The sequence below is a fragment of the Myxine glutinosa genome, chromosome 9 (assembly GCF_964187855.1).
Source record: "Myxine glutinosa chromosome 9, kmMyxGlut1.1, whole genome shotgun sequence".
Classification (NCBI taxonomy): Eukaryota; Metazoa; Chordata; class Myxini; order Myxiniformes; family Myxinidae; genus Myxine; species Myxine glutinosa.
The window spans coordinates 113,536,857-113,553,598 of record NC_136269.1 but is presented as its reverse complement, the minus strand read 5'-3'; the positions used below and the strand labels follow the sequence as shown (position 1 = coordinate 113,553,598).

At 46.8% G+C, this 16,742-nt stretch overlaps 2 protein-coding genes across 4 annotated transcripts in view; both read right to left on the bottom strand.

Annotated features, from left to right (window-relative positions):
* LOC144893659 (uncharacterized) overlaps positions 1-16,742 on the bottom strand; it is a 1,045,304-nt gene that overhangs the window by 269,689 nt on the left and 758,873 nt on the right. The gene's annotated exons all lie outside the window — the stretch shown is intronic.
* The window catches only part of LOC137435071 (stonin-2-like), a 60,775-nt gene continuing 57,972 nt past the window's right edge, over positions 13,940-16,742 (bottom strand). For all 3 annotated transcript variants that reach the window (XM_068128482.2, XM_068128478.2, XM_078784699.1), the window contains exon 4: positions 13,940-14,875. In XM_068128482.2, the coding sequence (XP_067984583.2) occupies positions 14,801-14,875 (75 nt within the window). In that variant the 3' untranslated portion in view covers positions 13,940-14,800. The remainder of the gene's footprint in view (positions 14,876-16,742) is intronic.

The following is a 16,742-nucleotide window of genomic DNA, read 5'->3' as shown; positions in this document are numbered from 1 at the left end:
TCGGACCAATGGTTGCCGAGAAAATGAATTTTTAAAATGCAGACGCACGCACGCAACCGAATTCCTAAGCCTGCTTTTCGTTTCGCCTCAGAAATTGCTGAAACAAGACGCCATATTTCTCAAGCAGGGCTTTTACCATGGAGGTTATGTGGTTCCTTGTTATTATTGCCCACTATATTATTTTAAACGACTCGACCAGACACCATAAAACGCACGTCATTATGAAGTCTCACTACATTGTGAAAGAAAACATTGGTTCTTATTTACGTTCCACAATGTGTATATAATATGCACCAGGAAGAAGATAATTGTTTTTGGGGTTCATAGTCACTTGAAATTTGCAATTCCACAGGGTTTCCGCATATCTCGCGGGATTGTGAGTTGGACAGGCGACCATGACAGGCCATGACATGTAGGAGCTGTTTCGATTGTGGTTTCTGTAACGTCTGTGATACCATGATAGAAGAGGTTAAATAAAGCGTTAAATATTCCGCCGTGTTGATGTGAGAATGCCCATTTGATTTCATGAGCAGGAGGAGGGTGAGGATGGGAGGAAAGAGTTGGGGTTTGGAGGAGGGAGGGATAGCAAAGATGGGACAGGGTTGGGAGGGGTGGATGAGGCTATGGGAGTGGGGGTTGAGGAAAAGTTGTGGAGGGTCAAGGAGTGGGTTTTTTTGGGGGGTTTTTGTTTTTGTATACTGAATCGAGGCTCGTGAAAGAGCTAACATTTATTTCACAAACAAATCAACCAGACAAACAAAATATACAAAAAGAGGGAGCGGAAGACAAGATGGGGAGAGAAGGGGAAGCACACAAACACAACATTTGAGAGAAGGGAGATGTGTGGGAGGGAGAGGGCTTGCCGGCTTGGGGGGAGGAGGCGTGGGAGGGGGGGGGTGTGGGGGGGTGGGAGAAGTATAAAACACAAGGACACCAAGGACTTCCAGGACAGAAGTTGGTATTTCAAAAAAGTGGATTTGGGGTGAAATTAGCTTTGAAGGATTCAAACGGGGAAGGGGATTTGGAGGGGAAAGGTGAGGACTTGGGGGGTGAGGACTATACTCCCCTCTACACCCTCTACTCCCCACCACACCCTTACTCCCTTACACCCCCATGCTTCCCCCCAACCCTGCTCATCTCTACATCCCCTATCTCCCTCTCTCTCCCACCTCTTCTCTCGTTTGTCCCTTTATTAGTCTTCTCATTCTATCTCCATTTCTTTTCTTATTTTTTGTCTTCCTCTTCTTCCTTTTCTGCCGCCTCCACTTCTTATTCTTCCTCTTCCTCTCCCCTCTACCAACACGTCACTCATGACGTTTCACCCCGGTGAGCAATACATCACACATGATGTGCAAACTTTGGCCAATCGCCTCCCCCCCCCAACCCCCATTCCCATCGTCAGTGATGATGTAATTTTTGGAAGTCTCTTTTCACCACCCCCTACCTGATTTCCTTTATCTTTTGCTCCGAAGAAGGGTAAGGCCCGAAACATCAGCTTCTCTTCTCTTATACGGTGGATCAATCACCATTTAAAGTATTTTATTTCCCATTTGTTTTGACTTCTTTTTGCCACCCGAGCAGTCGGTCACGAAATTTGTGCTGAGATTAGCGATTACATTTCAACTAAATACAAGACAAAATGGAATGAGCGAATCCTTTTCAGCAAATTTTGAAGTCTGCCTTCTAAAAACTCCTCAAGATTTGCGAGGAAAAAAATATTGGCAGTCAAAGGATATGATGCCTTTTAGAAACTTCTTACACTCTGTTAGTTCAGTAATGTTGTCACACTCTTTTGGAAATCCACATGATAAGGCACTTTCTGTCACCCCCGCCCACTCCGGCGTTCCAACTGTTATGCTTCTGGGGTTTATTGATGAATTATTGCTCAATAATGATGGTACGCTCGTGGGGCTGGTTGCTCAGTAATATTGAGAAGCTGTAAACATTAAGGTATATCGCATGTGGAATGCCGGGTCGGCTGTGGGACCAGAAGAGCTTCTTATATTTATTTCCTTACAATTGTATTTTTATTCTTCTGTTTAAAAGACCTTCCTTATCAACCTTCTTTCCCCCTCCGAGGCCTCTAAATAATTGAATGGGTGAAAACCTCATGAGTGATCTGAGAGGAAATTAAAAGAGGAAGAGGAGGAAGCGACAGTGAAAAGGAAACACTCCCTCGAGAGAGAAGGGCGGGAATTAACGCAGGACACGTGCTCCGGTTTCTGTGATGAATAACTCGACCTGTGAGGGCTCTTCGAGGAGTCAAGTGATCCCTGCGAGGAAAGGTGGAGGAGAGCCTCTCGGTGCACGTGGCGTCGTGTAGTAAAGATGGTGGGAGCAGAAGCGTTTGCTCCTCGTCGACTATCATCTTGGCCAACCTGAGGCAACATGCTGCTTTATGGTGTTGTGGGAATTGCTCTGGTCCGTCGGTTCGTGAAGCTTGAGGACACATCCAGAGGGAGAGAAGGGTCATGAAGTGCCATCTTTGGGGCCTGCGGCTTAGACGAGGCCTCTGGAACATCATCTCAAACAGACGTGAATTCCCCCTCCTTTTATTTTACATATAATTTTTCTTTATACCTTTGCAAATTCCTTTTTTATTTGCTTCCCTCCCCCACCCCTACCCCTTGGGATTACATAGTGATGTCTGGTGGGGCGTTTAATTGATTTGTCTGCATTGTCTTGGCACCTGTCTGTCTTTAATTACTTATTCTTTACCACTGTATGTCAGTGTGATTGTACTATGGTTGCTATATTGCTTGGGTGTATACCCTGTGTTTTTGTTTATCCTGAGTAAAGGATTTGCATTCATTCCACTGTTTTGAATTTGCACGACATTGCTGAATTTGTGTACATTTGCATACTGTGTGCCTGTGAGTTGGGGGGGCGTAAACTTGCGTCAGCATTTGGATGATAACTCCACTCGGTCACATTTGACTGTTTATACGGCGGGACCCGCACATGGGGGAAAGTATTGACCTCCCGATCACATCAACTAGGACCCCGAGCCCTTTACCCCGGGACCAGGTCGCAACACAGAGCAGATCCAGATCCAGACATTGTAATTTATGATGTCCACAAAGGCTCAAGTGTGATGCTTTGATGTGGTGGATGCTTCATCCTAGGATATTTCAGTAGCAGCAAATGAACAGCAGCTTTTGTCATTATATAAGGGGATGTGCATTTAATATGCCATCATACACTGTAACATAATTGTCATCAGGTAAGGAAGGGGAAACCAGAGGAAAGGAGGTAAATCGAGATAATATTACAATTGACAAAAGCATGAAAGTTGAGAAGCCGAGGAGGCAAAACAGAGTAGGGAAGTGTGGTGGGTGTGAGGAGGAAGGGACAAAGAGGTTTGAAGGAGTAAAGGGAAGCGCATGGGCAGGGAAACATTGGTGGAGAATGTGAGGCATTAAAAGTGCTGTCGTTTTTGTTTGTCATAAAAACATGGTGATCTATTCATTTCTATTTACTGTGACTGCAATTGCAAAAGTGAAAACGATTGCACTGTTTATGATTCGTTTTTTTATTTTGATGTAATCCCCAAATGCATTTTCTTTTATTTTTGAATTGCTATGCAGAAGCTTGCCTGTAGATTATAGTACGAATTTTTCCTAATCATTCGGATTTAATCTAATTCTTCTAATATAAAACAGAGCGGTGTCTGTATGTATGTTTGTCTGTTTGGTAATTACTGCGAGACCCTTGGCCTGATCGACACCAACATTCCAGGATATACTCAAGTTGTCCTACTTAGTTGTCCCTTCTCCCAAAAAATAAAAGAAAATCTAAAGTTTTTAAAAATTATTTTTGCAATTTTTCCGAATTTCTCATAGGTCTTATTATTTGGATTATTTCTCCATTGTGGCAGATCAGAGTGGACCGAGAAGGGCCCTGTAGTGAAATCGTATTCGTACTGAACCCGGGGTGATGCTCGCTGCTCGTTGACACCGCTAGGGGCGTGACTATAAGACCCGCTGCTGCGGACGGTGCTCCGAGACTTCTCCTGTGACACGTTACATCTGGTAGACTCGCTAACGGTACGCCTGCATAGAATATCCAGCTTGCTTGCATTGAATGTTATGAATGGTCCCATGTGATGTCACATCGTATACTTATTGTATTTCCTGCTTTACAGGATGATGTTATGAACTAAATGGAATTAAACCACCCGTTGGACTAAAGTTGTGTGGACCTGATTGGTTTTCCACAACACTTAATTCCATTTAGCTCTACCGACATGGCTGGCAACAAGACGCTGGCGGTTGCCGTATTCTGCGCCGACCCGCAAGCCCCGGATGGTGGCTTGCAACTGAAGCACTGGCTCAGAACATTGGAGAATCATTTTGACGAGCCTGAGACCGCGCCGACGGCTGCCGCGAAGCTAGCAACACTTCATTCAAAAATCGACTACCGGGTGTACAACTCCATCGCGCAATGCGCGACGTATGACCTCTCGATCGCGGAGCTAAAACGGCTGTACATAAAGGAAAAAAGCCCGGTGTATGCACGATATTTGCTGCAAACGCGACGTCAGCAACCCAACGAGGCGATGGACCACTACGCCCAGGAGCTCCGGCAGCTCTTGCTGGACAGCACCAGGGAGCCACGGACTCCCGCGCAGTCTCAGGATGATCTTCTTTTAGATGCCTTCATTGCAGGGGTCTCCTCCCAGGAACTAAGGCTCAAGCTCTTAGAGAAGACCGACCTGACCTTCGCTACGGCACTCGAGCAAGGGAAAGTATACACCGAAGCGCGGATGCAATCGAACACCTATGATCACACGCACCTCTTGGCGGGCACTACACTACACGCCCGGCCGGAGAGTGCTACCGCCGAGGACGCGGACCCGCTCGCGGAACTCCGGGATGCTCCGGAGGAAGACCCAGTCCTGACGGCTGCCGTTACGACCAGACCCAAGGCCTTACGCGGGGCCGCATGCTTTTTCTGTGGGGGGCCACGCCATGCCCGGCCCGTGTGTCCGGCACGAGACGCTATATGCCATTTGTGCTCGCAAAAAGGACATTACGCGAGAGTGTGCAGGAAAACGGCACGCGGCTCGCGGCTCATTGAATTGCGTGGCCGCGGTCGCGCGGGCACGGCGACCTTGAATGGGCTCATTGTGGAGCCCGCGAGCCGAGCCCGAAACCCGGCGCCTTACCCGACTTCGAAGGGGAGGGCCCCTCTCTGCGGGCCCCTGGGTGCTCAGACGTCCTTGGCGGGCGTCACCGGACAGCCACCACCGTTTCATCCTCCATCGGGCACGAAGTACGTGTCCTTGACCAAACTCCGGGCCACGCAAGGGGCTTTGAAGCCTCGCCAAGCCCCAGCGGAACGTTCTCCTCGTGTCGTCCACGAGCTAACGGTGGCCCTCACCCCGGAAAAGGCGATTTCGAATACTACGGAGGCCTTTTTCTGCCAAAAGTGTCAAAAGGCGATTTCGAATACTACGGAGGCCTTTTCCTGCCAAAAGTGTCAAAAGGCGATTTCAAATACTACGGAGGCCTTTTCCCGTCAGAATTGTCAGATTTTGAATCGCGAAACACCGGAATGCTTGGGAGAGCCCTCTGATGGCGTTAATGGATTCCCCATGGTCAACGCAGACTCCGGCCACGACCGCAAAACTGCTGCTGGCATAGGATCCACCCGCGAGGCTTGTCCGACCCATTCGGGGGGCTCAGTCCCGCTCCCAGCAGCCTCGTCTGGCCTGGCTCAAGCCCTTATTCCCCTCATGGTCGAAGGCCATTGTGTTCGGGCCTTAGTGGATACAGGGTCTACGGATAGTTTTATCGACCAGCGACTTGTGCTCAGGCATGGATGGCGGATCTGGAGGTCTACGAGACGGATCTTCATGGCTTCCCAGGGGCTTCGACTCAGCACGAAGGGGGAATGCCGATTGAAACTCGTGCTAAAGGGACGGGTTTTCCCTGATGTACACCTTATGGTTTTACCTGCATTATGTGCTGATATTCTGTTAGGACACGATTTTCTTAAGCTGCATGGACGTCTGGTAATGGAGTTTGGTGGGCCTGACACGCTTGTTGTGGGGGCGGACGACGCGCTTGCGGTGTGCGCCCTAGCGCAAATGGACGTCCAGCCGCTTTCGCTGTTCCCCAATCTAACCTCCGACTGCACCCCTGTCGCGGTGAAATCACGGCGCTACTCTCGCGCAGACATGCAATTCATTGCGGACGAAACAGCTCAGCTCTTGAAAGACGGCATCATAGAACCTAGTAGGTCGCCGTGGCGCGCACAGGTCTTGGTGGTGCGCAGCGAGGCCCATCGCAGACGCATGGTAATCGACTATTCCCAAACGATTAACCGCTTTACACAGCTGGATGCCTACCCCCTTCCGGGGATGGACGCGCTGGTGCAACAGGTGTCCCAGTATTCGGTCTATAGCACTCTCGATCTCCGTAGTGCGTACCACCAGATCCCTATCTCTAGGGCGGATCGTATCTATACCGCATTTGAGTCGGGGCAGCGGTTGTACCAATTTACGCGATTGCCTTTTGGGGTAACGAACGGGGTCGCTTGTTTCCAGAGGGCCATGGATGACCTCGTTGCGCGGGAGCACTTAACCGATGTTTTCGTCTACCTCGATAATCTTACGGTTTGTGGATATGACCAAGGGCACCATGATGCTAATCTGAAGCGCTTCCTTGAGGTCGCGCAGAGGTATCACTTAACTATGAACGAGGATAAGTGCCAATACTCCCTACGCACGATAGATCTTCTGGGGTACACCGTGACCCATGGCTCTGTCGCTCCGGATAAGGAGCATCTGCGACCTTTGCTCGACATGGCCCCTCCCTGTGATCGGGCGTCCCTGAAGCGCGTCCTTGGGCTGTTCGCCCATTACTCCAAATGGGTGCAAAGTTTCTCCGCGAAACTTCGCCCGTGGCTTTCTTTTCACGGACTCTTACCACCGCTGAGCGGCGACACTCGTCCGTTGAAAAGGAAGCGTATGCGATCGTCGAGTCTATTCGGCGATGGCGCCCGTACTTACTCGGGCGGAGCTTCCAAATCATCACGGACCAGCAAAGCATTGCGTTCATGTACGACACCTTACACGCCCAGCGCATTAAGAATGAGAAAATCACTCGCTGGCGTATCGAACTCGCCGACTTCTGTTACACCATCAAATATCGTCCGGGGAAGGATAACCGGGCCGCCGATGCCTTATCACGACCGGCTACATGCGCGGGTATCACCTCTTTGGAGGGCCTACGGGTGCTGCATGCCACTGCGGGCCATCCCGGCGTAACGTGTTTCGCTCATTTTGTGCAGTGTGGCAATCTCCCATACTCGATTGACGATATCCGCCGTATCTGTCGCGACTGCGCTATCTGCGCGGAAATCAAACCGCGTTTCTATAACCCTCCCATGGGGACTCTGGTTAAGGCTACGCGCCCGTGGGAACGCTTGGCGATGGATTTCAAGGGCCCATTGCCGGTGTCGAGCAGCTCTCGCTATCTGCGCACTATCGTCGATGAGTACTCGCGATTCCCCTTTGCTTATACGTGCGCGGACATGACTGCTGCCACAGTGATGCGATGCTTACAGAACTTGTTCTCAATGTTCGGTTACCCGGCCTATGTCCATACCGACCGGGGTGCGGTCTTCTTGTCTCAGGAGGTGCGCGGCTATCTGCTCCAAAATAACATTGCTTCTAGTTACACCACGCCGTACAGACCCCAGGCTAATGGGCAGATCGAACGCTTCAACGGGATTATCTGGAGGGCCGTCATGCTCAACCTCCGGACCCTCGGCCGGGGCCTCGATAAATGGGCTTGGTCGCTACCTGCGGCGTTGAACTCGATCAGGGCTCTCCTGTGTACGGCAACCAACCAAACTCCCCACGAGCGACTTTTCCACCACCCCAGGAGCACGGGGTGTATACGGTCTTTGCCCAGTTGGCTCGCTGGGCCCGGGCCGGCCTACCTTAAACGGGCGGTTCGCGCGAGCAAGTACGACCCCCTAGTGGACAAAGTGCAGATTCTCCAGGCTAATCCTGAGCATGCTCGTGTGATGACGACTGATGGCCGTGAGACTACTGTCTCCGTCCGTCACCTTGCCCCTTGCGGGGTCGCCGACCTGAGTAGGGAATCGGACGAACCGATCGAACCCATCTATGAGACTATGGCCTCTCCCGACGCTCCCATCGCCGAAAGTCTACCGACCCTTCCCTCACCGCGTCTACCGGGGCCCGACGACTTGGAATTACCCCCTTCGTCACCCGACCCTGATGGCGCCTCCGACGCCGGGGACACAGGGATACGTGATGCCTTACCCGGGGAATTTCGGACGCGTGCTGGCAGAGAAATTTGCCGCCCGGCCCGATACGGTTGGGTCGACTGATGTTCCGCACCCTGTTCGTGCTGACGCTCACTCGCTTTTAGCCGCACTGCCGTATAATTCTGACGGGGGGGAGAATGTAGTGAAATCGTATTCGTACTGAACCCGGGGTGATGCTCGCTGCTCGTTGACACCGCTAGGGGCGTGACTATAAGACCCGCTGCTGCGGACGGTGCTCCGAGACTTCTCCTGTGACACGTTACATCTGGTAGACTCGCTAACGGTACGCCTGCATAGAATATCCAGCTTGCTTGCATTGAATGTTATGAATGGTCCCATGTGATGTCACATCGTATACTTATTGTATTTCCTGCTTTACAGGATGATGTTATGAACTAAATGGAATTAAACCACCCGTTGGACTAAAGTTGTGTGGACCTGATTGGTTTTCCACAACAGGCCCCACTCGTAGTTTATTTAAGATTCGTTTAAAAAGTAATGATTGTTCAATCACACACATCGAGTAATTGTCATGCCTATTAAATATCAGGAAGTACCAAAAAAAAGCAAATAGAAATTGAGAATCATGTGCCTTATGATCCTATATATGATGATCTACGATAGCATAACGTGCCTACATGTCTATCTGGATCTACTCCAGCATCACGTGCCTAAGTGTCTATCTGGATAGACTCCAGCATCACGTGCCTACGTGTCCATCTGGATCTACTCCAGCATCAAGTGCCTACATGTCCATCTGGATAGACTCCAGCATTACGTGCCTACGTGTCTATCTAGATCTACTCCAGGCAGCATCAACTGCCTACGTGTCTATTTGGATAGACTCCAGCATCACGTGCCTACGTGTCTATCTGGATGGACTCCAGCATCACGTGCCTACATGTCTATCTGGATAGACTCCAGCATCACGTGCCTACGTGTCCATCTGGATCTACTCCAGCATCAAGTGCCTACATGTCCATCTGGATAGACTCCAGCATTACGTGCCTACGTGTCTATCTAGATCTACTCCAGGCAGCATCAACTGCCTACGTGTCTATTTGGATAGACTCCAGCATCACGTGCCTACATGTCTATCTGGATAGACTCCAGCATCACGTGCCTCCGTGTCTATCTGGATAGACTCCAGCATCACGTGCCTACGTGTCTATCTAGATAGACTCCAGCATCACGTGCCTACGTGTCTATCTGGATAGACTCCAGCGTCACTTGCCTCCGTGTCTATCTGGATCTGTTCCAGCATCACGTTCCTTTGAGTCCATATCTCGATACATTGATAAAATCACACGATGTTGATTGGAGTATGGTAACTACCATGGGAAGCAAGGAGAAGATGACGTTTCAGGTGGTGACCCTTCATCAAAGCAAAATACTACAGACTCTGCCCAAGATAAGGTAGAATGTCTAAACTCTGTCCTTGCCTCAAAATTGTGTGTACACAACCCATCCTGTTCTGTACCCATCTTGCCGTGAAGTACCGACTGTCTACCAGACTCTGTGTCCTTCTCACAGAAAGTTCTGTCCGGCCTTGACCCTGCTTCGGTGCCCATGGCATCCGTTCCCCATGTTCACAAATCCTGCTCTACTGTTCTTGCTTCCCCTCTATCTGCCCGATTTGGTTTGTCGTTTTCCTTTCATTCCTCCCATCCAGACAGAGGGTGCAAAAACACACCCTACCACAGTAGTCCTGTAAGATTGCTTCCGATTACACTAAAGTCACGGAATCCATCATTGCTTCTGATGTCATCTTTCTTGTTTTCAAACAGCCTCATCTCTGATTATGAGTTTGGATAAAGTCTCAATCACTGAACTCTGGACATGCTTCTGTTCTTCTCTCTGCAATGGTGGGAGACTTTTAATCTTAAGGAAAAGGTTAGAACCCTCTCTCTGGACATATATCAGGCAATCAACCCAGTCTTGCTTCCTGCTTTGATTGCCAAGCTCTCTGCTGTGTTATATTTCTGACTTTCTCCACTCACTCAGTTGACGTGTTGCAATTAGTTGACGTAGATCAATTGAACCCTCTCCTCCCCTCTCTCGGTGGATGCTGGATCTCCCTGAGGCAGTGTTTTCATGCCAGTCTTGTTCCTCGTCTATATAAATGACCTATCCGATGCTCTGGAAAACTATCTTCCTTTTTGTAGATGACCGGAATTTGTGTCATACAAAGGGACGGAACCCCATCCCTCTGCTAGGCAGACAGCAGCTGTGTCTCTTTTTGCTGACCTGGGAATTATTAGACACTGGTCTGAAAAATGGAACATCGTACTATATACAGTCACGTGAAAAAGTAAGTACACTCCATGTAAAGTTTTGACTTTTTCAACATATTTCAACATACAGCTATTTCATCTTCATTTCAACAATATTGATAGATAAAGGTGATATAATATAACAAATATCATGAAACATTTACATTTTGTAGTCCATTGTATAATTTAAATAAACATAAATGCAAATTTCGAATGTGGAAAAAGTAAGTACACCCCTACATTTATCACTACTTCAAATACCTAAAATTAGAATCAGGTGCACCAGCTCAGGTGCAAATTATTAGAACATCATTAAAGAGGATCTTGGAGGAACCTGTCTTATTTAAACCTCAGACATTTAGTTTGGTTTGCTCTTTGTTGTTGAAGTGTGTGGCGTCACCATGCCCAGATCAAAAGAGCTCTCTGAGGCCTTCAGAAATAAGGTTATAGATGCCTACTAGTCTGGGAAGGGATTTAAAAAGATCTCCAAACAATTTGAAATCAATCATTCGACTGTCTGGAAGATCATCTCCAAGTGGAGAAGATTCCAAACAACTGCCAACTTGTTCAGGCCAGACCGTCCCAGCAAGTTCAGCCTGAGAGCAGACCGCAAGATGCTGAAAGAAGTCTCTAAGAATCCCAGAATGTCATCACGGGACCTACCGGTAGCTCTTGCCACTGTTGATGTCAAAGTGCACGAGTCTACCATTAGAAAGAGGCTGCACAAATTTGATCTACATGGGAGGTGTGCCAGGAATAAACCTTTGCTGTCCAGAAAGAACACCAGGGCAAGACTAAAGTTTGCCAATGAACTTCAGCATCACGTGCCTAGGTGTATTGATATATATTTGCAAAGACCGTCACTTCTGGAACAATGTGCTGTGGACAGATGAGTCAAAGGTAGAGCTATTTGGCCACAGTACCAGAAGACATGTTTGGCGAAAACCAAAGACAGCATTTGACCACAAGAACCTGATACCAACTGTAAAGCATGGTGGTGGAAATATTATGGTTTGGGGCAGCCTTGCTGCACCAGGGCCTGGGCAACTCACCATCATAGAATCCACTATGAATTCTTCATTGTACCAGAGGGTGCTTGAGGATAATGTGAGGCCATCTGTCGGAAAGTTGAAGCTCAACAGAAGGTGGACCTTGCAACATGACAATGACCCTAAACATACCAGTACATCCACCAAGGAATGGCAGAAAAGAAAGAAATGGAGGGTTCTGGAATGGCCAAGTCAAAGCCCAGATCTAAATCCCATCTAGATGTTGTGGGGGGATTTTAAACAAGCTGTGATGCAAGAAACCCCTCAAACATCGCACAGCTGAAAGAATTCTGCATGGAGGAGTGGGCAAAAATTTCTCCCAGTCGATGTCAGAGACTGGTAGACAGTTATAAGAAACGCCTACTTGAGGTTGTTTCTGCCAAAGGGGGCAATACCACCTATTAGAGCCAAGGGTGTACTTACTTTTTCCACATGCGAAATTTGCATATATGTTTATATAAATTATACAATGGACTACAAAATGTAAATGTTTCATGATATTTGTTATATTATATCACCTTTATCTCCCAATATTGTTGAAATGAAGATCAAATTTCTGTATGTTGAAATATGTTGAAAAAGTCAAAACTTTACATGGGGTGTACTTACTTTTTCACGTGACTATCGTATATAATTCGAGAAAGGTCTGTTTATTTGACGTATTTGCATTCCTGATACACTGGATGAAAATTCACAACTGTTGGTTGTATTTGGGGAGTCAAGTGGAGATTTTAGGCAGCAAAAAAATTCAGTCTCATGGGTTCAGGGAGAGGGAGCACTCCAATTTTCTCCATGTGAATGTGTATCGTATCGCACCGCTCCCAGTGGGAAATGAGGAAGAAGGAACAAGGGGGTATGATCACATCCATACTGACGGGTTAATCGCTCGTGTCATTCAATCCTAGAAAAATCTCAGTCTAATCTTCACACTCCCAAAGCATCATCAAGTGAACCCACCTATCTATTTCCTTGGCCTTCCATTGCACGTGGTTCAGTAGCTTGACCTTCTGGGCCTAATGATCAGCCATGACCTTCCTGAGCCGATCTCAAAAGTCAGCAGCTGACTCTGTCTCTGTCGATCCAAGACCTTTCTTCCTTTGAAAATAAGAGCTACTCACAGTCTATCAGGCCTTTGTAGCTCATTGGGGGTACTGCTCTGTACTATGGACCAGAGCCCCAGCATCACACATCTGTTTCTCTCCTGGATTCTGTGGAATATGAAGCTCTCAAAATTACTGGCATCTCCGGTGATGATGCCGAAGCATCGCAGGTATGTCGGTGGTCTCTGTTTTCTACCGTCTATTTTCTGATGTTGCTTGCTCTGCTCCCTCAGTCCTCCAACCCTCTCTATCTACTCCAGTAATCCTCTCCTGCTGTAAACATCTAGATCCAAGCTGTCTATACACCTCAACTCTTCCATTCCTCACTTCTCCCATCTCTGGAACCATCTTTCAGAGGCTGTTCTGTGTCGCTCTTCCCTCCGGCAGGGCTTCAAGCAAGCAGTACACCACCATCTCTTGTCATGTCCCAATTCTGTCCCATGTTCTCTATTACCCCCCATTAACCTTTACTAACCAAACCATCTTGCTTGCTAGTCGCAGTGTTTCCTTCCCTCCGCCTCTTCTGTTTTCTTGTTCGTTCATTCCCCTGATGTTTATCCCACTGTCAGTCTACCTTGCTCTTCCATGAGCCTCGCTCCTCCAAAGAAAAAGAGAAAAAAAGGCACTAGCCTTCAGCAGTAAGACTAGTTCTTCATTCTACATCTGGATCTGCTTCAGCATCACGTGCCCACAAGTCTTTATCCGGATCTACTCCAGGCTAGACATTCTCCATCTCTGCTGTAATCAGGGTATGATGTACCGTGATGATTGTTCCCATCACTCCATGTTCAAGGTGTGATGAAATTATTTTCATGAACGAGCCTTGACGTCAGAAGAGACCATCACATGTCATGAGAACATTTTAAATCTGGAAAAGCAATGACATATTCCATTATTCCACGCGCGAAGTGAAAAGCTGGGTTAAGCAACTGGTTAACTCTGTCTGTCTGTCTACAGATGTCGGTCGAGGGTTTACTGAATTTCAATTGAATGTTACATTTTGAACACTGTGGACCACGATTCGGAAAAAGAACCTGCAATTTAGCAGTACTTTGGCTCTGAATTTGGCAAATTGTACTCAATGTTGTGCCGTCCTCCCTAAAAAAATTCCTGCTTTTCGGGATATCATAAAGAACACAAAAAACAAGCATGAAGAATTCATTCAACATATTAAATAAATATTGGTGTAAAAGATGGTGGATCAACTCTGGTAAACTTGTCAAAAAGTTTTTTTTTTTAAATAGACTTTAAAACCTTAATTTTATTTCAATTTTAATTATATATTTGAACATTGTACAGGGTGGCCTGAAAGTCCATTTGCCCCTCCACAGTAAAGCATTCGTTCTTAAACTCCTTTAATATACAGTATATAGGTTTTATTGTGCAGTGATCACAATAATTAATCAATCATTGTGTTTGTATGTGCTCCATCATTCTCGTTACACCACTGAATTATTTTGCCAAATCCTCTTGGACGACTGCACTTGAGCAATTGTTTGGCCTGTTTCTCATTCTATCTCCCTTCCATTTCTGCTGCCTCTTCTTCTTCCTTGTCTGCCTCCTCTTCTACCTCTCTCTCTCCCCTCCACCAACACATCACTCATGACGTTTCATCCTGATCAATATGTCACACATGGCGTGCAAAACTTTGTCCAATCATTATCTTCCCATTCCTAGTGACTCCCACATCAGTAAGTCAGTGTTGCCACATACTATGCCTGGGAGAGATCGGAGGGGAAGGAGAGGGGTGCGAGAAATCCAGCAGGGGTAAAGCGACTTTCAGGCCACCCGGTAGAACACAAATTGCCTGCTTGACACTTCCAAAAACCTTCAGTTTTTCAGTACTTGGACAAAATATTACGCCTTTTATGCCATCTCGACCAATCAAATTTGGCGCACTCGCAGCATGGTGCAGGATAAGGTGTTCTATGAACTCTCTAGTTTAAATATGTAAAAGCTTTACATCGACAATGAGTGTGGACCAGCCCTCATGTAATTGAATAATCCATAATGTTTTGTGTAGCAAACAAATTCCAGCCTTCATTTCTTCAACCATTTTTACATCAGCAACACATTACTGTTGAGTGCATTCTCTTGGTTTGGCAACATCATTGCTCTCAAGCGGCCCAGGTTGCATTTCAATCTCCACCTGGAAAAAAAGCACAAGCATTGATGGAACTTTGTATTTTTTGAAGACCACTGACATGACCAGTCTTTAAGAAATTGTTGTCAGAGTTGGACTGAATAATAAATATGGATTCCCTCCCCACGCATTTTGTTTCATCAACTTATTGCGGAGTTACGAGGACAATGGCAGAGCTTTTTGAATTCAAGGTCAAGGCTCATGGAAGAGCTGGTACACTGAACGGATCAACTATCAAGACATAACATAACACAACAGTAGACAGAGAGGGGAAACACCAACATCAGGGTGGAAGGCCAAAATAGAGGTAGAATTGGACAAACAATGGGTGTGGGGAGGATGTTATGGATTTAAATATGTATTGGTGTCTTTTATTTGGAGGTATTAAAGGATGGCCTCCTTTTACATGGGACATTGTATGCCATTACCAGGGCAAAAATTGTCCTCAATATCTGCAGGTGACACTGCATCGACAGCGTTGCTGCATCTCCAGAAATTATTCATACAAACGGTCTGCATACAAACAAATGAATAAAGCACAGAGACCAAAAGGTGGGTGTGTTTTACAAATGCAGATGAGAAGTGCAAGTGTGCAGTTGAGATGAATAAATGTGAAGAGCAGGATGCGTTAATTTTTCTTTATCATTCAAAAGCATAACTAACTGCACATGTTCAGTGATGTAGGGTGGAATGCCTTGAGCTATTTTATTAACTTCTGATTGAATAGCTTTGAGGCTGCTTGTTCAGGAGAAAAATGGTGTAGCTTTGACCTCTAGTTCTGCTGCCTTAATTTGTGAAGGTTATACATATTTATACAGTGCCTATAGAAAGTCTACACCCCCTTTCAAAATGTTCACCTGTTATTACCCTGTAGCCTGGAATCAAAATGCATTAAATCAGACTTTTTCTACCTTTATTTACACGTCATAATCCACAACTTCCATAGTGAAAAACAAATTCTACAAATTTAAGAAAATTAATTAAAAATACAAAATTAGAATATCTTGGTTGGATAAGTGTCTACCCCCCTGAATTAACACTTGGTGGAAGCACCTTTGACAGCAATTTCAGCTGAGTCTGTTGGGATAGGTCTCTACCAACTTTGCACACCTTGATGGGGCAATATTTGCCCATTCTTCTATCCAAAACTGTTCAAGCTCAGTCAAGTTGGGTGGGCAGGTTGATGGACAGCAGACTTCAAGTCATGCCACAGATTTTCGATTGGATTTAGGTCGGGGCTCTGACCGGGCCACTCGAGGATATTTATCTTTTTATTCCTTAGCCACTCCAGTGTGGCTTTGGCTGTGTGCGTCGGGTCGTTGTCATGCTGAAAGGTGAACATCCCAATTTCAGCTTTCTTGCAGAGGGCAGCAGGTTTTTCTCGAGGATTTTTCTGTATTTTGCTCCATCCATTTTCCCTTCTATCCTGACAAGTGCCCCAGTCCCCGCTGATGAGAAACATCCCCATAACATGATTAACATGATGCTGCCACCAACATGCTTCACAGTAGGGATGGCGTTCTTTGGGTGATGTGCTGTGTTGGGTTTGCACCAAACATAACATTTTGCATTTAGACCAAAAAGTTCCATCTTGGTTTCCTCAGACCACAAAACCTTTTACCACATGGCTTCAGAATCTCCGGAGTGGATTTTTGTATACATCAAATGGGACTCAAGGTGGGCTTTTTTGAGTAATGGCTTCCTTCTTGACACACTACTGCACAGGCCAGACTTGTGGAGTGTTTGGGATATTGTTGTCACATGCACACAATGACCAGTCTTTGCCATGAAGGCCTGTAGCTCTTTCAAAGTTGCCATTGTAAAGGACAGGTCAAGTACAGAATTCTGCCATCTTGGTGACCTCTGGTTGGTC